Source organism: Schistocerca gregaria, chromosome 6 (assembly GCF_023897955.1).
Source record: "Schistocerca gregaria isolate iqSchGreg1 chromosome 6, iqSchGreg1.2, whole genome shotgun sequence".
Lineage (NCBI taxonomy): Eukaryota > Metazoa > Arthropoda > Insecta > Orthoptera > Acrididae > Schistocerca > Schistocerca gregaria.
Window position 1 is genome coordinate 577,294,814 of NC_064925.1, and position 24,447 is coordinate 577,319,260.

The 24,447-nt window shown below is 40.4% G+C and overlaps 1 protein-coding gene across 1 annotated transcript in view; it reads left to right on the forward strand.

Annotated features, from left to right (window-relative positions):
• Positions 1-2,446: 2,446 nt before the first annotated feature.
• Positions 2,447-24,447, forward strand: part of LOC126278415 (TATA-box-binding protein) — a 55,551-nt gene continuing 33,550 nt past the window's right edge. Inside the window, exon 1 of the mRNA XM_049978523.1 lies at positions 2,447-2,895. Coding sequence (XP_049834480.1) covers positions 2,623-2,895 — 273 coding nt within the window. The 5' untranslated portion in view covers positions 2,447-2,622. The remainder of the gene's footprint in view (positions 2,896-24,447) is intronic.

Genomic DNA, 24,447 nt, shown 5'->3' on the forward strand with positions numbered 1-24,447 from the left:
ACTAATGTCTGAAGCAGTGCTGGAGGGAACTGACAACATGAATCGTGCAGGGCTGTCCATAAATCCGTAAGAGTACGATGGGGTGGAGATCTCTTCTGAACAGCATGTTGCAAGGCATCCCAGATACCCTCAACAATGTTCATGTCGGGGGAATTTGGTGGCTAGAGGGAGTGCTTAAACTCAGAAGTGTTTTCCTGCGGCAATTCGTGAGGTGTCGCATTATCCTGCTGGAACTGCCCAAGTCCATTAGAATGCACAATGGACATGAATGGGTGCAGGTGGTCAGACAGGATGCTTCCATGTGTACGTGTCACCTGTCATAGTCGTATTTAGGCGTATCAAGGGTTCGATATCACTCCAACTGCATGTGCCTCACACCATTACTCAACCTGCAGCTTGAATAGTCCCCTGCAAACATGCAGGTTCCATGGATTCATGAAGTTGTCTCCATACCCATACATGTACATCGGCTCAGTACAATTTGAAACGAGACTCATTCTACCAGTCAACATGTTTCCAGTCATCAACAGTCCAATGTCAGTGTTGATGGGACCAGGTGAGGTATATTGCTTTGCATCGCGCAGTCATCAAGGATACACGAGTGGGACATCGGCTCCAAAAGGCCGTATCGATGATGTTTCGTTGAATGGTTAGCACTCTGACACTTGTTGATGTCCCAGCATTGAAATCTGAAGCAATTTGCGGAAGGGTTACACTTCTGTCGTGTTGAATGATTCTCTTCAGTGCACCGACTTTAATTCCACGTTAAAACTCACTTAAATATTGATAACCTGCCATTATAGCAGCTGTAACCGATCTAACAACTCCGCCAGACTCTTGTTGTCTTACATAGGCATTGATGACCACAGTGCCGTATTCTGCCCGTTTACATATCTTTGTATATGAATAGGTATGCCTATACGAGTTTCTTTGGAGTTTCAATGTATAAAGTAAAGTGTTAATTCAGATGGCACAAAGAAAATGTTGGATCCACGTGCACAGTATGTAGGATCTATACAAAACGCGCACACACAAAAAGATTAATCACTGCAGACAGGACACAACGAGTAACAGAAATTACCTTGCAACATGGAGGTGGAAGAGACATTCATAATTTTACACTTTGTTCATGATTAGGTGCTACAAAAATATGATGATACAAATTGGCTAGATGCGAGTAGGACTCATGCACTGAGAGTTCCGTACAAACTTAATTTTGTTTACAGACAGTTCATACATCCTGGGAGTTGAGAATCTCTTTAAGTTTTTGCCTATTATCGACACTGATAATGGGAAGATAACTGTCCCAGGTATTCCAAGACTCTCGAGAATCTTTAAATTCTAAGTTTGGAGTCGGATAACAAATAAGAAAGGAGTATTTTTCGTGTTATATAATTGCAGATTAACAGTTTTCAATTTTTTTCCTTCAATTGTACTGTTAAACTTTGTTTATTGCCAAATTCCATAATTATATGTCAATAGGAAGTAACCTATAGGTTTTGATCAGTGAATGTACGAGTATTGTAATATGTGACATAGCCGGTCATATTTTCTGATTGCTTACTTAGAAAAGTATATTTATTACAGTGCCGTGGGACCACGGACCTTAATTGGTGATATAAATTTCAACTTGATACATCTACCTGTGCCTGAGAAAAAGGGTATTTAACAATCGGACAGACATATGGACAGACAGACGAACAACAAAGTGATACTATAAGTGTTCCGTTTTTACTGACTTAGGTATGGAACCCTAAAAATGAATTGCATGCAGCACAAAGATTTCAGTGTCAACTTTTGTTGAGCAAAAATAAGATAAATGACAATATTTTAGCTTCTAAAAATGAATGAAAGTTTTGTTGTTCGTGAGGTATCTGAATTTGCAGTCAAAATGAACTCATTTACTATGGTTGCACCAAATCATATAGCTTTACAAATGCTTATTTGATACAGTAGTTAGAGGTAAACTTTCGTTGCTTCCTGTTACAAACGCGACGATGTTTATATCTGCTTGATAACTCACGTCATTTGAAAATACTCTTAAAATTCATGTAACAATTTACACTCTCATATATTTTTCATTGTTTATCAGCTAACGTTTTTGTCACGTTTTTGTACAGCAAGCAGCGCCATCAATTTATAATTAAAAACCCATAATATAAGAGATTTGCTACATTCTTGTCTGCAGTGATCGGAAAAATGGGTACCCTTCCGGTTGTCTGTCTCTCACGATATATGTCCAATACTACCCGTCAGTTTCTGAATACGATAGTAAGTCGCCGAATGAATGTTTGAGTGACATATGCAATTTTTTGATGTTCTCGTTATGGAGATGTAATAATTATTAAAGACCATACGACAGAAATTCTACTCTGTGGATTACGCCTCCATGGTTCTCATTTTTATTGAACCTCTTTGACTGCTAGAGCAGCTCGTAGCTAATAACATCTTTGCTTGATATGATAGCGTTGCAGAAGTGAATTATCTGCGTCAAAGAATTGTTTTGTTGTCGTTGAGGGTCTTGCGCATTTGTTAAGCAAGTAACGAATTTTGATGTGATGCTACGAAATACGTGAAAGTAGTAAATCTATGTACAAGTAGTGACAGAAAAAAGCATCCAAAATGGATCAGATGTTACCAAGTCCTGGGTTTAGCATACCAAGTATTGGTACTCCAATACATCATCAGGATGAGGATCAGCAGATTCTCCCTCAGGCTCAACAGCAGCAGCAACAACAGCAGCAGCAACAGCAGCCCCCTCCTCAGCAACAACCACAGCAGCAGTTAACTTCATCATTACAAATGCCGATATTAGCTACACCTCAGAAGTCAATGCCGGCATTTACACCTGTGGTATTTACGACTCCTCAGAGCTTAATGCAGCCACAAACTCCGGTAAGTGTACTCAAATGTTCAGATTTATTTTGTGGTCGTTGTCTTCTGAAAGCTGGACGTGTAGTACTCACCATCCGTTGTGTCTGAAGGATTTGAATTCAACAATGAATCGTGTGTGCGCGCCATAATTAGGCCTAAGATGGTAACAAACTAACCAATCGAAGCCAAGTATTTGTTTGTGTATCCCAGCGTTACTTACAGGCAGGAAAGGAATGGTTACATGGTTGACACCAATTGTACATGAGTTTAGAAGTTATTGTTTATTTTGTGAACATTACGTTAATGGATAGATTTGTTCCTTAACTCCCTCGCAGGCTATTAGAATGTTTTGTCCGTTATAGTTATTTAATTTCTCATTTAGACATGGGTTATCAGCAGGCTTGCTTTTAACTGTCTGTACGTTTCTGATCCAGAAATACTCAGTGTGATTTGATTTAGTTCTATTTTATATTTGTTGTAAAACTATGATTTATAGGCTAGTCTGTATCTTGAAAGCTCTTGCAATCTTATCGACATAATAGTGAATAATCGTTGAATTGGAATTTATTCATTTATTTTTCCCATACTGTAAGTGTATCAACAAATCAATTGTAATATTGATGTCTTGATATTATCATAAGATAAAATGGAGGTAGCCTAAATAAACATTTGTAAAGTCACAAACCTGACACATCCCCTAATGGGCTACAATAATAGTGAGGAGGAGGAAAATCGACAAATTAAATGGGCAGAAAAGGCAGTTGCTACTGATTATTGGTGCTTGTTGTGAATTCTCTCTTGAGCCATAATTAGTGGAAAGCAAGTATACAGAAACCAGATTAGGTTCAAAATGGTTCAAATGGCTCTGAGCACTATGGGACTCAACATCTTAGGTCATAAGTCCCCTAGAACCTAGAACTACTTAAACCTAACTAACCTAAGGACATCACACACACCCATGCCCGAGGCAGGATTCGAACCTGCGACCGTAGCAGCCCCGCGGTTCCGGACTGCAGCGCCAGAACCGCACGGCCACCGCGGCCGGCCCAGATTAGGTCTCCAACTTAGCTGTCATAAGCATCTGTCCCAAAGTTAAAACTTAACTGCATCAGTCATATGGTCCATCAGTGACTAAGTTTCAGGGGTACCTGAAGCAGACAAGTCAGGAAAAAGATTCAGTACATTGAAAATGTATGCTAAAGTTACATATTAGACCCCTTGAAATCTGGTTGAGGTACATTGCACTGCATTAATACTTGTTCCATAGTTTGCGTGCACACGACATTTCGTAATGAGGTGTGTGTGTCAAACTTTTAATGCTATTTGGCAAATGATCAAAGATTTTAGTGGTAGCATAATTCATCCCTTTTTGTGCCAAAGTCAGATTTAACTCAGAATAGTGAAGATCATCCTTTCATGTGGAGTAGTAGCTGTGCACTTCGCTATTATTTTTTAATTGGGTTGGGTTATTAATAACAAATTTTGTGAGTGAATACATGTATTGCGAAGGTACAGTGAATATTCCTTAAACAAATGTCTTTTGTGCAATGAATACTTTTTCTATTAATGAATTACCCCAAAATATGGTGCCATATGAAAGAAGGCTAATCTACTAATATCATTATCGGACATTGAGACACTGCTGAAGAAGCTCTGCCCCCTCAGTTAAAGATGATGGGTGACAGATGCAGAAGAAGTGCAGCTGCTAGGATGTCGCTGAAAAGGACTTGGGAAAAAAAACCTGGAGGATGAGAAGCTGAGAAAGAAGAGAAGTTCAAAAATTCCCTTCGGGCATTTGCTTCATATGGCGCCGAACGTTTTTGGACTCTTGATAATTTTTTACATTCACCATAATTCATTTTATTTATTTTCTTGCGTTCACCTTTTATAAAAAAAATATCAAATTTATTTTCTTATGTTCATCTTTTGTGAATTAGTTTATAATTGGTGAATGTGATAAGAAAAAAATATTTATTTTTATTAATTTTTCTAAGTACTTTAATATAAATATACTTTTTTTAGATGAAATAATGTGAGCTAGACCTGAATTTGGATTATAGCAGATAAACTTAGTAGGTTCTAAGTAACCTTTTGTGAGCTAGTGAATGAGGTCCAAAATTTGTAATAACCCTAGTAGCATAAGTAGCTGAACCTAACTGTGTCAGCATATCATCAAAGTGTTTCTTCCAATTCAATTTTTCATCAGTGCACACATCCAGAAATTTTGAATATTTCTCATTAGCAACATACTTCTTTTCAAAGTCTATGTTTACCAGTGACGTTATGCCATTTACTGTAAAGAATTGTATATACTGCCTTTTCTCAGAATTTAGTGAGAGTCCACTTGCAGAGAACCACTTAACAGTTTTCTGAAAGATATTATTTACAATTTCTGCAGCTGATTCTTGTTTGTCGGGTGTGAGTACTATGCTTGGGGATTACAGGAGTATCCAATTCCACCTCCGCCTTGACCCGTGTCATCATCGGCGCGGCAGAAATGGCTATTCTAAGCATCTCCAATATGGCGCCTGTGGTGTCACTGCATACACGGCAACAAATATGGAAATACATATAAATAAGACAATAACATCTCCCTCCAAAAATACAATGAAACTAACGAGACAAAGGTTGAGGACAAGCTAAATATAACAGTAAGAAACACATTAAAATCTACTGGAATCGGACACTTCCTTTGACCTATATAGGTCAGCCACAGCTGACAATGCCAAAACACCAATACCTAGAACTAAAAGTACGAAAATTGGATTAGGACATTTTGCTTGACCTGTATAGGTAAACCACAGCTGACGATACCAAAATACCAACACCTACAGCTGACACTACATAAATTGGAATCAGACATTTCCCTTGACCTGTGTATGTCAACTACAACTATTGTTACCTAAAAACCAACACCTACAACTATGAAAAATAAAACCAGAACCACTACGCTTCAATAATCTAAAAATCCAACATCCCTACGTATATTAAAACACATTCAATACACCACAAATACACAAAACATCACAACTCGAGAAGAATGGACAAAAAAAAAACCAACACACACACACTTACACCAACAAATTCTGGCACTGCAAACTAAGTCGGCCATCCCCCCCCCCCCCCCCTACACACACACACACACACACACACACACACACACACACACACACCTATCCTTGGTCTGAGACAATGGAAATCGGGTCAGCCTCATGTTCTCGCAATAAATACTACACTTCACAGTCTGAGCTCTAATAACTGGGGCAATTTAATAATGAAAAACATGTCCTCCTCCATCTCAGACTGCAACATACCACTGTTATTTTTCATTGTCATATCCTTACCTAACAACAGAAGCCACACAATGAATTAAATGTCTTACTGCACTGCAAAAAGCAAGCAAATAACACCTAATGAAAACACCAAATACATAAAAAAAAAGAAAATTAATTGATAACTCACTAAAAAAAACTTACAAACCTTACATCCTGAACTACAACAAAGATGATGATGACTTACCAAACAAAAGCGCTGGCACGTCGGTAGACACACAAACATACACACAAAATTCAAGCTTTCGCAACCAACGGTTGCTTCGTCAGGGAAGAGGGAAGGAGAGGGAAAGACGAAAGGATGCGGGTTTTAAGGGAGAGGGTAAGGAGTCATTCCAATCCCGGTAACGGAAAGACTTACCTTAGGGGGAAAAAAGGACAGGTATACACTCGCGTGCACACACACAAGCACACACAAGCAGAGTTGGTAAAGCCAGACTTGTCTGTGTATGTGCGGATGCATATGTGTGTGTGTGTGCGCGCGAGTGTATACCTGTCCTTTTTTTTCCCCCTAAGGTAAGTCTTTACACTCCCGGGATTGGAATGACTCCTTACCCTCTCCCTTAAAACCCGCATCCTTTCGTCTTTCCCTCTCCTTCCCTCTTCCCTGACGAAGCAACCGTTGGTAGCGAAAGCTTGAATTTTGTGTGTTTGTTTGTGTGTCTATCGACCTGCCAGAGCTTTTGTTTCGTAAGTCACATCATCTTTGTTTTTAGATATATTTTCATTGAGTTTGATAGAAATACGGTCTTCCTGTGCACTCGGTTGTGTGTTCCCTGTAACAATGTTCCAAATTGTTTTAATTTTGTTATCAGATATGCTAATCTCAGACATAATTCACATACTTCTGTACTTTTTCAGAGCTTTCCTTGATACACTCCAGTAGTTTTTATGTTTCATTGTTTCTGGATCATTACACCTTCTAGCTGTAAGATCCATTTCCCTGTCCTCCTCACAAGATATTTTTATCTGTTTAGTAAGCCATGGCTTTTTAGATGATTTCTCAGGGAAAACTGTTTTCAAATATACTCACAAAGGTATCATGAAATAGGTTAAATTTTAAATTAGCACCATGTTCCCTGTACACCTGATCCCAGTCTAATTGTTGCAAGCTTTTCCTAAAATTATCAATTGTTAAATCATTAATTGAATGCACTATTTTGGCGACAGAATGATCTATAGGGCAGCCCAAGCTATGGGTTAGGTGGGAAGTTGACAGTTTGGTTGAGAGTTGGATAAGCCAACAAAAGCAGGAAGTCTGGTTGCTGTAATAAATTGACTGGTGGCAAAGCCCAATGTTTATGTCCACACTGTATATCTTAAGTGAGTTTTGTTTCCTATTAAGAAAACCCAGCATTAATTCACAAACTGTATAGAAGCAGGGCACCAGTGAAACCAGATATTATCCATGACATTGTGAATTGATTTGTTGTTATTGTTTCAAAGGCTGGTTTGCTGCCGTTCTCAGTGCTGGTATGTCCTGCTCAAGCTACAATTTTTGCCAGTAGCTCTTCATTAGTTTCCAACTTGCCCATATGATCATCAATGTTTTTCTGTAGTAGGCCTATCTCATTCTCAAAGATGCTGTTGTTTTTTGTCTTAACTGTTTATTGTCCCTGATTCACTTCCATACTCCAGGGAAAAACCTTTGCATTGAACTTCCTAGCATTTCAGTTAATACTCTTCTCTTTTTCAGAAATACTTGGCATGCGGATGTCAATAACTATCGCCCAATCTCTCTTCTGACAGCTCTATCAAACATTTTTGAGAAAGTAATGTATTCAAGAGTGGCCTCCCATATATGTAAAAATAAAGTACTAACAAAATGTCAGTTTGGTTTTCAGAAAGGCTTTTCAACAGAAAATGCTATATACGCTTTCACTGATCAAATATTAAATGCTCTGAATAACCGGACATCACCCATTGGTATTTTTCGTGATCTCTCAAAGGCCTTTGACTGTGTAATTCATGGAATTCTTTTAGATAAGCTAAATCATTATGATTTGAGGGGGGCAGTGCACAAATGGTTTAATTCATACTTAACTGGAAGACTGCAGAAAGTTGAAATAAGTGGTTCATGTAATGTTAATACAACAGCTGATTCCTCAAACTGGGGGGCTATCAAGCACGGGGTCCCACAGGGTTCGGTCTTAGGTCCTTTACTGTTCTTGATATACATTAATGACTTACCATTCCATATTGATGAGGATGCAAAGTTAGTTCTTTTTGCTGATGATACAAGTATAGTAATAACATCCAAAAACCAAGAACTAAGTGATGTAATTGTAAATGATGTTTTTCACAAAATTATTAAGTGGTTCTCAGCAAACGGACTCTCTTTAAATTTTGATAAAACACAGTATATACAGTTGCGTACAGTAAATGGCACAACTCCAGTAATAAATATAGACTTTGAACAGAAGTCTGTAGCTAAGGTAGAATTTTCAAAATTTTTAGGTGTGTCCATTGATGAGAGGTTAAACTGGAAGCAACACATTGATGGTCTGCTGAAACGTCTGAGTTTGGCTACGTATGCTATTAGGGTTATTGCAAATTTTGGTGATAAGAATCTCAGTAAACTAGCTTACTATGCCTACTTTCATTCACTGCTTTCGTATGGTATCATATTCTGGGGTAATTCATCGTTGAGTAGAAAAGTATTCATTGCTCAAAAACGTGTAATCAGAACAATTGCTGGAGCCCACCCACGGTCATCTTGCAGACATCTATTTAAGGATCTAGGGATTCTCACAGTAACCTCACAGTATATATATTCACTTATGAAATTTGTTGTTAATAATCCAGCCCAGTTCAAAAGTAATAGCAGTGTGCATAGCTATAACACCAGGAGAAAGGATGATCTTCAGTATGCAGGGTTAAATCTGACTTTGGCACAGAAGGGGGTAAATTATGCTGCCACAAAAGTCTTTGGTCACCTACCAAACAGCATCAAAAGCCTGACAGATAGTCAACCAACATTTAAAAATAAATTTAAAGAATTTCTAGAAGACAACTCCTCCTACTCATTGGCTGAATTTTTAGATATAAATTAAGGGAGGGAAAAAAACTAACTTAAGCTTTAGTGTCATGCAATATTTTGTGTAATGTAATATCTTGTACAGACATCTTTCATTAACCTGACACGTTCCACATCATTACGAAGTGTCGTATTCATGATCTATGGAACAAGTGTTAATCTAATCTCTAATCTGTTGTTGCCAGTCTGCATTTTGTGTTCTCTCAACTTAGGCTATTGTTGATGATTTTGCTAATCAAATAGCAAAAATTATCTATTACTTTAGTGTATTGTTTGTTAATCTAACTCCCTCACAATCACATGGTTCAATTCAATTATAGTCCATTACCCGCATTTTACTTTTGTAGACATTAAACTTGTAAGATCATTTCAAGACACTATCCATTCCTTTCACCAACTCTTCTGAGTCCTTTGCCATTGTTGACAAAATTACACCTTCAGAAGCAAACCTTAATGTTTAAATACATTTTAGAAACTTCTGGTAGAATGAAAATAAGTTAGCTGTAAAGGAAGCAACTCACCACATTGTAGAAGTGTTGAGCCATTGACAGTCACACAAAATGCTAAGTGTGTGTGTGTGTGTGTGTGTGTGTGTGTGTGTGTGTGTGTGCGCGTGCGCGCGCGCGCACGAGTGGCTGACGGTTTGGAGAAAGGCAGCAGGTGTAATAAGAATGCGGGAGGGAGAGACAGCAGATGTAAGGATAGAAATAAGATACACAGGCTCTTGAGTAAGTGCATTTGTGCAGTGCACATTGACAGTAATGTGGGTGAGCGGACTGGGAAGGTGTGACGGAACAGAGAAAGGGGAGACAGAGTGCATGGGTGCAGTGAGTTGGTGTTGATTGAAGGTAGGAGGATTAAGAGAATGAAGGATGTGTGTTGTAAGGATAACTCCCATCCATGAAGTTCAGAAAAGCTGCTGCTTGGATAAAGGATCCAGATGGCACGGATTGTGAAGCAGCTATTGAAATCAAGAATGTCACAGTAAGCAATTAAGTCTTCCATTGGGTGGTCAACTCTGCTCTTGGCTACAGTTTGGCAGTGACCACTCCTTTTGGTGGACTGCTGGTTGGTGAGCAAACTGATACAAAGTGCTGTGCAGATATTGCAGCATAGCTGAGAGGCTACACTACATGCAATGAATTGGAAGTGTTGATAGACAAGTGCAGGAATTCTTTCAGTGGAAGCACTCATATTAAAGATATGAACCATTTTCTTCCCTGATTCCCCACCCCAGTACCTCCTGGATTTCAGTGCATTACTCTTGACGCCACCTCCTTATACACGAACATCACTCGTGCCCACGGCCTTGCTGCTATCGAACCCTAACTCTCCCAATGTCCCTCTGACTCCAAACTGCCAACCTCATTTGTACATCCAACTATTTACATCCTCACACACAGCTTTTCCTCCTTTGAGGGGAAGATATACAAGCAAATCCACATCATGTTCATGGGGCTTCCATGGGACCATCTCATTCCAGTCTGTTTAGGGACTGTTTAGAGGTAATCTTCCTGGCCACTCCAAAAGCCTTGTTTCATTCAGGTTCATTGATGACATCTTCATGATACGGACACACAACCCAAACACCCTATCCTGTTTCCTCCACAGCCTCAACACCTCTCCCATTCACTTCACCTGGTCTTCCATAGGCCAGCATCCCACCTTCCTGATTGTTGATCTCCACCTCTCTTCATCCGTACCGTAATTCATATTAAGCCCACTAACCATCACTAGTGCTTAGCATTTTGATAGCTGTTATGCCCTCCACGCCAAAAAATCATTCTCACGGAGCCCGGCCGCTTGTGGATGGTGTGCCTCCAGTGACAAGAATATCCTTGCTCAGTACGTTGAAGGTCTTGCCAAGTTCTTCACAGACAGCCACTACACTCCAAATTTAGTCCACTAACAAATTTATTACTCTATATCTTCACACACTTGAATATCATCCCTAGATTAGGAACTGAACCATGTCCTTCACTAGGGCTTCGACTATCTATTGCCATACCTGTAAATGAGAGAAATCGTCCCCATAATATGTACCATCCCATACCTTTTTACAGTGGTATTTAGCTGCCCACCCAACCTACACAATATCCTAATCCAGCTTTATATCACTGCCATTCCCAGCCCCTTTCCATAGGGGTTATTTTCATGTGCCATATACAGATGTACAACATGTAGATTCACTCACCCAGCACATCCTACTGTAGTCTCGTAACAGCTTATCGTATCGTATCAGAGGCAAGGCCACCTGTGAAAGCAGCCATGCCATATACCAGCTCTGCTGCAATTTTTGCACCTTTTTTGTGGGCTTGGTCACCAAGCAGCTGTCCACCAAAATAAGTAGCCACCACAAAACTTTGCACTTGATCAACACATTCGGTTAATTGCACATAGCCTAGCCTCTCAGCTCTGCTGCAGCTTATGCATAGCATTTTGCATCAGCATGACCACCAGCCATTGGTCCAGTAGAAGCAGTGGTCACCACAAGCTGCAGCCAAGAGCAGAGTTGACCACCCAGTGGTGGAAAGAGCTGCTTAGCCCACGATGCTTGATTTCAATTTTTCCTGCCCCAGTGTACCTGAACAACATAGGTAGGAGTCAGCCTTGCAACATACCCTTCACTCCTGTAATCTCTGTGGTTTCTATCTCCAATAACCAAATGCACCAGCACCATCTAACCAACAGTCTCCCTTCCTCTGTTGTCACCTCCTCCCAATTCACTCCTCCATATCATCATTGTCATTGTCATATGCTGCATGAAATCACTGGCCTCCGTGCCTGTGTATTGCATTCTTATTGTGTTCATCTGCTGCCTCTCCCACTCTTGTTCCTATCTCACACCCATGCTGCCTGCCTGTGAGCTGTCAGCCATCCTTCCCCAATGTTCCCTCCTGCTCCCACTTTTTTTCTCACCTCACCCACCCCTTCCAACACAACCTCTACCCCAGTCTACTTGCCAACCTGTAGCCCCGGCCGAGAGAGAGAGGGTAGGATGTGTGTCTGTGTGTGTGTGTGTGTGGGGGGGGGGGGGGTGTCACAAAACAGGAAGGTGATGAATTTTTTATTTTGTTTTTGTGTGCCTGTTGATTTCTCCTTGGTTTCCTATACCGTTTACTCAATGTGCCGATTGATTACCTTGTCTCACTCCCTTCTCAACCACTGCGTCCCTTTCATGTTCCTTGACTCTGTGTGTTACTGCAATATGATTTGTAAAAGTATGTTTTAAAAGTGATTTCAGGATTTCTGCTATTGTGTGTTGCCTCCAATTAGTTCTTGTATGTTCAACAGAAAGACTCTCATTTTCTTGTTGTTGCCAGCTTGATGCATTGCCGTTTTGAGAGCTAAACAGATTACATTCAAAATCTCTCTATCTAAAGCCCTATAATACTTTGTTTTATACCTGTTTCTTAGAAGTTTCTGTACAAAGTCTGTTTGCAATAGATTATTAGCAATTTCCATTATTTTTTTATTTCACCTCTAAAGGTTTTTAAGAAATAAAGTAGCAGAAAAAATAAAACAATTGAAAATTCCCAAATTGTTATACTAAGTATATACTGTATGTAGTGCTTGGACTACAATTTCTCTACCTAGTCCTGCCCAGAAGAAAAGTTTCAGATTCCATCTTGAGGTATGATACTACTACATCTTTATCCGTTTATCTGAAACATCTAAATATGGGTCTTGACAGTGTTATGAAAAGGATAGATTGCTACTTTCCATATAGCGGAGATGTCGAGTGACAGGCACAAGAGAAAGACTGCTGTACAAGTAAGCTTTCACACACACACACACACACACACACAAGCAAACAAAACCACTGTCACTGGCTGCCTGAGTTCTCTTTGGGCCCAGCCTCCCATGTGCTGGGCTCCTAGACCAATTAGTGGCATGCGACTCATAGTTAAGTAAGTAGTAAACAAAAAAGTTTTCTCATTCTTGTTTAATTTGTAGATCTTTAATGTGACGAGGAATACAACTTATCTTTAAGAACTGGTGTGATTGAAGAGAACAACGTGATTTACTATTGTAACAGGAGGAAAAAATTGTGTTAAAATATGCTGTTTCCTAAAGGTACCTGGAATTTTGAGTCTCAAACTTTTTCTTTGTCATGGTTATGCTCACTAATAAACCCAAAGAAAACAGAAATGTGCTTCAAATCCAGAATATATAAACATCTATTGAAAAGAGGAAGTACTGGAATACGATGTGCCATACGTAACACAGACAGGACACACTATTATGCCACAGTAGTCGACGCCATAACAGCTATGTGTTTGTAATCTCTGCATGAAAATGTCATAGAGTGAAAAAAAGTAGAATAGACCACTAATTACACAATTAACAACATTGTAATTAAGGTGAAACCACTTATCAAACCAGATATTGCTGTCAAAAGTTTTAGAATGCTCAACTGTAGCTTATAGCCATCAAGTATTTGCTAGTTCGGTTTGTTCAGCATTTCTATGATACCCATTTTCTTCTATGACTAACCTGCAAAAACAAAAACAAAAAAAACTTAATGGTTTTTTTGAGAGAGAGAGAGAGAGAGAGAGAGAGAGAGAGAGAGAGAGAGAGACTTCAGTCATCAATATTATATTCACCTTCACTATGTATAACAGTCTGCCCAGCTGTGGTAACTTTTTGATACCATGACTGTAGAAATCGAATGGTTTGGAGGCAAAATACTCATCAAGCCTTGTTGGAAGCACACTTTCATCCAGAAAGAAAGTTCCTTGAAGGTTGTTTAGTAGAGAGCAAAAAAGGCGAAAGTGCCAATTCCTCTTCAGTGTTTTTTGTCACTGTGGCAGAGAGTGGGCGGGCATTCTCCTGGAGTAGCATCACTTCATGCAGTCTTCAGAGTCATTGTTTGTGTAATGCTTATGCTAGACATCTCTGTCGTTGACATTATCTTTAGTGGATGAACCCAGGCTTTTATACGGACAGTTGCTGTTTTGTTTGGGCTCAGGCGTTCCTCTCCTTTCCTTTTCTTGTGTACGCCTTTTCTCTATTTTGTGTGGCACTCTTTAGTGGTAATTGAAAAACAAATTTTGATAAGAGGAAATTAACTGGAGTGACGGTAAGTAAAAGAAACAGCCAAGTAAAAAAAGAAAGAAAAAAAAGAAAACAAAAAAAACCACAGCACCACTAAGAGAGAGAAAGTTCATAATTCAAGATTTTGTCCAGCCGGCTTTGGTACCATTGAGTGAACCGTATCTGTTGGCCGTACGCCGATCATTAATGTTATGCTTTATGCACAGAAGCGGTGCCTGGAAACTGCGTTAACAGATTGACTGACAGATCTTAGGGACCAAAATGGCTGCTACAAATTCGAACATCAATGCTGTTTCGGAGTGGCCAGCAAACAATATGTTGACAGTCTTGCAGTTCTCCTGACTAAAACATTGTAAAGTTGACAGGCAAGGTTAATGTTGTTGTAATGAAACGTTGGTAGGCCTAAACAATAACAATTATTCATATATATTGATGATACTTTTACATAGATAAATACTTTACATACCTTGAAAAAAATCATTCGAGAGAGTGATCGTTGTGAGAAAGACAGATGGCACTCGTGTTTATATACAAGAGGACAACTGAAGGCAACAGTACTGTCATTTTTTCCTCGGTCTCTTCCTGTTCTGGAAGCCTCTTCAGTGAAAATATGTTAGAAAGACTTCGTTTCTGTCACAGCTGATCGCATAAAATTTGATTGTTGAGCTGCTTGCACTGCATCTGATTCATTATTTGATAATTAAAAATACAATTGCTCTCTCACATTTAATCCTAATACCCTGGGTCCAACGGGCCTGCAGGGAGTTTTAACTTTTAATTGCTGTGTGAAAGACTTAAAATTGTGGCCCAACTAGTCAGGTATGCTCAATTGCAGTATTCAGAAATACATTAAAGGTGCCATTAGAAATCTGTGTCATTAGTTTTAAGTGTCACATTTTCATCTTTGTACCACACATTTACATAACCTTTGTCTGGCGGACACTGTGGGTTGTGTTGTAGTGTCGTCAAATTAGACTGGGTTGTAATCAATTACATTTTGTTGGAATTCAGGGAATGCATTATTGGTACACCTACACATTGTTGTAATTGCAGAAAATATGTGGTTACAACTCTTCCCTATGGACCCCACTTTCACTGTTCCCCTGATGTACTCATCCCGTAGCCTATCCTTCCGAGTTACCCCACTCATCCACCTAACATCCTCACTTCTGCCACTTCCATCTTTCTCTCTTGGGTTTTTGTAATTGGCCAAGAGGAAAAGATGGAATTGGCAGAAATGAGAGAGTTAAGGTGGATGGGTGAGGTGACATAAAAGGATAGACTAAGAAATGAGTACATCAGGGAAACAGTGAAAGTGGGGTCCATAGGGAAGAAAATCCAAGAAAGTAGGCTAAGATGATATGGGCATGTGCAGAGAAGAGGGGAGTACTACGCGAGGAGAACAATTGAAGACCCAGAAATCGAAGGACCAAAGAGAAGAGGAAGACCGAAGCTTAGATGGAACGAAATGGTAGCAAGTGACCTACGGGAGAAAGGGTGGCTCAGAGAAGCAGCACTGGATAGACATTTATGGAAGAGGTGGATCCAGCAAAGCAATGCCGACCCCACATGACGTGGGAAAAGGCTGAGATGATTATGATGATGATGATGATGATGATGATGATGATGATGATGATGATGTTAAAACTTGCAACTCCTTTCAGCTGTCAGATAGCGTTCTCCTGTGTTGTCTAACAGAGCAAAATATTATAGTGGATTCTTCTGAGTATGTGAAGCAGTATTGTAATGTTATAGGAGTTTGCTGCACAGCAGTGTTGTGTTTGATATTTGATCCAAACTCGGAAGGAAGGTGAGTGTTATTTGTAACACTAAACAATAAAACAAAACAGCACTTACATTATTACTCTCGACACAAGAAGAGAGTAATGAGGTTATTTCTTCACATTATTATTATTATTATTTTCCAGATAGAATGCCAGAATGTACATCTAAAAAAGGGGGCAGGAAAAGTAGATAGCATACACTTATCTGGCCCAAATTTTGAATCAGTTGTTAGTCAGTGGGTAGCTGAAGATGATGATTTGCTTTCAGATATAAGTAGTGCTTCAGATGAAAACCATGAAGTTGTTCATCAGGCAGCGGCATGCAACTCTCTGAGTGGTGAATGAAGTAGTGGTGGTGGTGATGAAATTTATTCCAGGACCAGTAACGGGCATAGTCACTTATCCCCACAAAGATGCTCGGGATTTATTTATTCCTCTAGCCATTGTGAACAAAATTAGGAGATGCACAAACCTAGAAGCAGGAAGAGTTTATGTACCAAGAAAAATAAACTGTAATTCTGGGGAATTTTGCTTCATATTGGAGCAGACAAGGGAACTTTTTCTGCTAAAGTTTTCCAATCTGTTATATAGAGCTACAGTATCTGTGAGTCGGTTTGAGACAATAAGAAGATTCATTAGATCTGGTGACAAAAGAACATGAGAGGCTAGGTTATAAACTGATAAGCTTGCTATTATATCCTATGCATGGAAAATATTTACAGGACAGTGCAAGAAAATAAAAAGTAATGTTACAGTGGATGAATAGCTATTCCATTTAAGGGTCGTTGTGGGTTTGAACAGTATATGCCTGGAAAGTATGGAATGAAAATATTCTGGATGTGCGAAGCTGAAACTGGTTATGCCACTGGCGGGCTTGTGTACGCGAAAAGAGAACCAGATGAGTCATCCCAGAAAAATGAAGACCTAACCACAATGAAGACCCTGGCAGGCAATATTGCTAGTACAGCCAGAAACGTTACTGTACATAATTATTTTACAAGTGTACCATTGGCAGAACATCTGTTGAGTAAAAACGTAACTGCTGTGGGAACAATGAGGATGAATAAAAGAGAAATTCCAAAAGAGTTGAAGCCAAGTAGGAGTAGAGCAGTAAATTCAAGTCTTATTTGCATTTACAGAAGAAATGACGGTGGTTAGTTTTTCACAAAAAAAAAAAAAAAGTGCGTAATCTCCTAAGCACCATTCATCATGGTAAATGTATAGATCGACAATGTCCAAAACAAAAGACTGTGATTGTGAATTTTTATAACCAAACAAAAGGTGGTGTGGATGTTATGGATCAACTAGTGCATAATTATACATGCAAAAGGCAAACTTAAATTGTGGCCAGTGGCTCTGTGGTGCAACATAATGGATGTATGTACTCTAAATGCCGTTGTTCTTTACAAAACACAACATCTCACATATCATGAAAGGCTTTTGCAGAAGAGGAGACTTTTCATCAAGGACCTTTCAGTGGAGATGATACAACCATTTATGATCAGATCATCTAATCCCTTTTTACAGACATCCATATATCTGCATATGAAGAAGTTCATTACTACTCCTAAAACACAAAAACAGCAGTAGTAACTACAGCACAGTGAGTCATCTGGAGAGAAGTCTGGCCCCGGTAGCTGAGTGGTCAGCGTGATGGAATGTCAGTCGTAAGGTCACGGGTTCGATTCCCGGCTGGGTCGGAGATTTTCTCCGCTTAGGGACTGGGTGTTGTGTTGTCCTAATCATCGTCATTTCATCCTCATCGACGCGCAGGTCGCCTAAATGGCGTCAACTCGAAAGACCTGCACCAGGCGAACAGTCTACCCGACGGGAGGTCCTAGCCACACGACATTTCATTTTATCTGGAGAGAACGTGTTCATTGTGTCCTGCTTCAAAGGACAGAAAAAAAAACAGTGTGCTGTAAGTGCACAAAACGTTTGCCGGGACCATAGCATTGTGGTGTGTAAAAATTAATGTCATCTTTGTTTGTTTAATGATTTGCTCTTTGTGAATACCATAACTGCCAATCCGAGAACAGTTTGTGATAATACTGGTGGCTTATGTTTCAGTTTTCCTTTCCCTGTTGCTTCATAACTTGGGTTGTGAGTAACTAAATCCACTTTCCCTTCTTCCCTCTCTTTCTCCTCAGTTTTTATAATGTAATTTATTTAATGAAAATTATTCAGTGTTAAAAATGTACTCCTTTTGATTTAATAAAATCATTAAATTGATCACAGCTGTATTATACTGATAAACCATACAAAAATACAAGGTATCTTACGTAGTTGTACATATTTTTTTAGTTTTGGGGCTTAAATTTACACAAAAAAAGAAATGTTTCTGTCAGTTTCCCAAGATGTCCAGAGACGTAAGTCCTGTAGCACTGTTTTCGAAAAAGGAGAAGGGACCATTAACTTCAAACTGTGATACTGCACAGAACACATTAACTTTTGGTGAATCTCAATGTTGCTTTACCACTGAAGATGAGTTTCTCACAAAACCCATCCTCTACCATAAGCTATTCCAGCTGTGCTGAAAATTCAAAGATCCTGATGTCTGACTTTGTGATTGGGACTTACAGCTTGTAGCAGTTGCAATCAGTAAGGCTTCAGCTTGAGTTGTTTCCTTAAGATCTGCCAAATGGGCGGTTGTGCTATGACCAGCTGTCTGCTTGATGCTGTTCATAGACTTCCATGGGCCAAGTACAAAACTCACCTATGTGTAGTCAACCATTTCTTCACTCACTGCAGGCCGACCCAGTGATTTCCTGGCACAGAGGTATCCTGAGGCTTCAAACTGCACATATCATTGCCAAATGAAGTTGACAGTTGGTGGATCTTTGTTCTGAAGTGTCTTTGCACTGTTACAGCAGACTGATGTTAATGAATTTCAAGCACAGAATACGAGGTGGAATCCATAATTTTCGGGACTGGTGCTGCCATCTGGAAAGTAGGAGTAGTTGGTCTTTGCACCACTAGGTGGTGAGAGCTGCATACCTGATGAGTCAATGTGCGGAGTGGCGTTCAGCTTGGAGGACTTGTTGCGTGCCCACAGTGATTTCCGTAATACTCTGTGTTTGGTATGTGGCTATTTTGCGATGGATCCACGAACAGAACAGCTTGTGTGTATCAAATTCTGTGCAAATCTCAGGAAAAGTACTACAGAGACCCTTGCAATGATTCAACAAGTGTTTGGGGGACAGAGCATGAGCCATATGCGTGTGTTTGAGTGGCATGCTTGGTTCAGGGCTGGCTGTACAGATGTCTAAGATGATGCTTACACTGTGAAGGGCATGATCATCATTTTCTTTGATACCAGGGGAATTGTGCACAAAGAATTTGTCCCACCCAACCAAACAGTGAATTCCGCGTACTACTGTGACGTTTTGCGATGGCTCCGTGAAAACGTGCGGCGATGATGACCCGAACTTTGAAGTCAAGGGAACTGGCTGCTGCATCATGACAACGCGCCCTGTCACACGTCCTTCCTTGCTCACCAAGACCTTTTTGGCAAAAAACAACATGGTGGTTGTATCCCATCCACCGTACTCGCCAGATTTGGCATCTTGTGACTTCGCGCTATTCCCAAAACTGAAACTCAAGTTGAAAGGCCATCGGTTCGACGCTCTAGAGGGGATTTGAGAAGAATCGCTGGTGGTGGTAAACACCCTCAAAGAACAGGACTTCCAGAAAATGTTTGATGGTGACCATTAGTCCAAAGGTAAGGTTTTCAACAGATGGCAGCACCAGCCCTGAAAATTTTGGATAGCACCTCATCCGTATTCATGGTGCCTGTCCCATTTTATCTAACTGCTCACTGCTGTACTCTTGTGGCAGAAACCTGAAGTGCGGCTGCAACAGTACAAAACTTTTTGAGTTTTTTCCATATGAGTGTTGTCTTTTCTGATAAATGCTAATTAATGTAGCCACAGCGAATATTTATAACTGATTTAGTCATTTATAATAACCTCGTATTGTCTGCTTTGACAGTTGTAGTGAGGTATTAACTTTCCTATTGTGCTATGAGCTTCTAAAGTTACCAAAAATACAAAATGCACCAAACATTGCCTATATACACCACATATCCAAAAATTTACACCACTGCATGCATTATCATTTATCACACTGAAAAGAATGTGTTTAAGTCTTATCTAATATATTTGGTATGGAAGTAAAAGATCATTTAAATCCATGCATTTTTAAAAATGATAACAATTAGTAAATCTGAACACAGAGACAGTGCCTAGAACCATGTGTATCATATTACAAGTGTGTGTCACTATGTCACTGAGACACCCACACCAAAGATAAAGATTTCAGAAGACCATTAGAGACAGCTTGTCATCTGGTGGAACAACAAATTCTACGTTGCAGTCAGGAACAGACAAGTGGCACTGCAAAGGTTCAGTGCCAGTCTGTCACGAGAGAACCTTGCATCTTTTTGACTTGCAAGAGCAAAAGTGCAGTGAGCAATTAATGGGCTCATAAGGAGGTCGTAGCAAGAGCTTTCAAAACCAATCACTGTCATCCATTCCACACCAGGTACAAGAATATGGAAGTCAATGAAGAGTGTCTCTGGCAAAGGAGACAGAAAGAAAATTGACACCTACCCCTGCCATAACAATTAATGGGACTGTTTTAAATTCTCTTCCTGGAGTAATATAGCTGAAGATTAGTTACTTCCATTCTTTAAAATACAGTGCCAAGAGGGTACAGTTGGATTTCAGTTCAGACAACCAAGAAGAATGTAACTCCCCCTTCTCTATAAGAAATCTTAAATATGCCCTTTCTAAGACAATGGAAACTGCCTCAGGACCAAATAGTATTACATGTATCATATTGAGACAGTTACATAGGGAATCGAAAGAAACTCTCCATGATCTTTTAATTTGTATACGGTCACAGGGACTGTACCCAGACTTGTGGAAAGAATCCGTAATAGAACATTTGCTTAAATGAGGAGGGGCGGTATCACCACAAACAGATACCTGTGACAAGAAGCAGTAGGTTCCAAAGTTCTTGGAGCTCTTATAGAACAACTCCCCCCCCCCCCAATCATTTCTCCTACTGGGAAACTTCAGTGCCAGTAACATACTTCAGAGGGGCCTAGTGGAGACAGCCCTGCGTGAAGTCAGGATGCTGTTGGGAACCTGTGGTGTGTCTTCAACAAGTTGTTGTTCTTCCATACCAACCTTGACAGATGCATTATATGGATGCATATTGGAGTCTAGCTGGTGTCTACTGAGCCAGCTCAGCATTTGCATGACTAGGTGAGATGTTTATGACCTTGGCACCGCGGCTTGTTGCCAGCAGGCAGTTGCAGCCATTTCTCAGTTGGAAGTGGTCGTGTATTGGTTGCTGGAGTGTCCTCTGTCCTGCACCGAATTCTACAACAACCCTTGATGATTCATCAGCAGTGCACCTATTGTTGGTAGTTGTGTGGTCAGTCGATCTCCTCCTTACCAGCCCATTAGGTTTTAGCACATGACAGCGCCTTGATGTTGAACATGAATGTGGACGCCAAAAGCCCACGTTGCTGGCTTCCACATTGAAGTTCGTTGCTGGCAGCACCATGTGATGTGGTGTCAGAAGTTTCTCCATCAGTAGATGGTAGGTGGTGAGCACCAGGAAGTTTGTCAGGTGGAGACCATCATCTCGAGTACATTTTCAGCTACTTCATAGACTGTGCTGGAGCATCTAGGACGTAGATTCACTACAGTATCATTATCATGGAATTGAGTGCTATAACTGTGTATGCCATCAATCCCAATAATCAGCTCATCACAAGAGATAGAATACTTGAGTATTTAAAGGGAGCTAGCATGAGGCTGCGACATGAGACTTGGTCCGTAATGACCACATGTGTCCTTATTCTGCTATATTCACTTAATGATTGTTAACTACTGTGTCAGTTCCTCACTGGGTGCTCTTGTGTAAGCGATAGGGTGTCTTATGAATTAACAAATATGCTTGTCTCACTTCCTTTGGTTTTCTGTCACAGTCTTCTTTCTGCTGAATGCATATTCTCCCTCAGCAGGTGTTGAGGGCCTTGTGACGTAATGGCTGTCTTCTTGTTTCTGCCTCATGTCTTTGGCATGACTTGATTTTGCCTGTGGCAATGTTAATGAGTTTTAGTAAAAATTTTTAATTTACAGCCTCTTATTATTCTGTGCCATAGCAGTACTATGGGGCTCAAACTCTTCTTGCTCCAAGGATCGAGTTTTAAGGAGCCTCATGATGTGTCAGGAGCTGTGTACCATCAACATGGGCAATTTCACTCATTTCAACTCTGCTAATGAGTCAACCTCAGCTGTAGTCATCTCTTTCTGCCCCCCCCCCCCCCCCCCCCCCCCCCCCCCTCCTTCCAGGAAGTTACTGATGACTTTCATTCCAGTGACCACTTCCCAAACCAGATGCATCTACGAGATGGAGCAGTTCTTGAAAGGCAGCTGCCAAGATGAATGGTAAGCAGAACAAACTGGACATTGTTCAGCCGTATAGCTATGTTTAAACTGGGGGAGCATCCAGAAATGGGTGGACCACATGTCACAAGTGTAATTCACCATGCAGCCAACTTATCCACCCTTACGTCCTCAGGCCATGTTAGAAGGTGGACTGACGAATGCCGCTCAGCAATGCGGGCCAGGTTTGTGGCCTTTTTTCAATGTGGGAGCTGGATTCAGCAATGTCTAATACTTGTGATACTGCACCCAATACAGCGCAGCATGCTGTGAAACTTGTGAATGCTGTTAAAAAAAATTTCTGCTAAAATATTTTAACTCAGTATGGCAGACAGTACAATTTCGCAATTCATTGAGGGAGCCAAGTTCAATATCTTTCCTCAAACCAGGAAGAGACCAAACATGTCCCAGTAATTACCAGAGCATTGCTTTAACAAGCTATGTAGAAAAGTTGTTAAAGTGAATAGACGTCAGTCAGTGTTGACAATGTGACCCTGCTAGAGCTTTCCCAACATAAACAACATTGTACAGGAACACTTTTTGACATCAGTAAGGTGTACGATATGGCTTGGAGGCCCAGTATTCTAGCACAGCTGCACCAGTCGGGCTTTTGTGCCCACCTGAGTTCTTATCTAAACACTATTTTAGTGTCGAAGTTGGTGATATGCTGTCTAATAGTTTTGGGCAGGAGATGGGAAAATGTCCTTGTTAAGGAGCCCTACGCAGTGATCCTTATTTGTGGAAAATTTTATGGTTTTTGGTTCTTGCAACACCGCAACAGTGACTCTTAAGTTACAACTTACAGTGAAGAGATAAGGTGTGTGTGTGTGTGTGTGTGTGTGTGTGTGTGTGTGTGTGTGTGTGTGTGTGTGTTTGTGTGTGAATTTTAATCATTCTCGTCGCTTGCAACACCGCAACAGTGACTCTTAAGTTACAACTTACAGTGAAGAGATAAGGTGTGTGTGTGTGTGTGTGTGTGTGTGTGTGTGTGTGTGTGTGTGTGTGTGTGTGTGTGTTTGTGTGTGAATTTTAATCATTCTCGTTGTATGTTTAATTTAATTGACTTGCATATAAGAGACATAGTCCTTCAACTTGAAGATTTTGTGAGGTTTCTGGGCCTCATTTTTTATTCAAAACAGTCATGGTTACCTCACCTAAACGACCTGAAGGGAGGGACCCAGAAATCACTGAATATCACCTCACCCGCAGGTGTTGGGGGGGCAGACAAGGTACGACTGCTACAGTTTTACAGGGATTTTGTTAGATTGTACTCTGACTATGGGTGCTCAGTGCACAGATTAGTGAGACCTTCTTACCTGAAGATCACTGATGGATTTCACCATGAGGTGATCATATTGGTCACAGTTGCTCACAGGACCAGGCCCAATATGGGTAAAGAGACTGGGGATCTGCCACTTACCATCTGGCAGCAACTCCTCATTGTCCATCAGACATGTAAGATCCTTGCTGTTTCCAATTCATGAGCATACCATACTGTTGCTCATCCATCTCAAATCGTCCACAAGCAGTAGGCTGTTTTGGAACCATGTTAAGTGTGAGCTGGAGTCACTGGTGAGGGGTATGTATATATAGATGAATATATACACAGGGACTATCTTGGTTTCTCTGTTATTTTTCCTGATTGTGTTCTCAAGATCAGGTTGCCTCAAAGCTTCCCAGTGTTCAGCACTGCATTATACAAAATGTTGAGGGCACTAGAGCAGGTGAGATGTGCTGCAACTGCTAAATTCCTTGTTTGCTCCGACTACATGAGTGCCCTTAATTCTCTACATCACAAGCCAGTTATGGCCTCAGAATATGGGTCGGAAAGCATGTCTCCCACGGCTTTGGGAGGGAGGGCTATTTCTTTTTCCTGGGAGCTCTGCCGGTAGTGGTTGGGT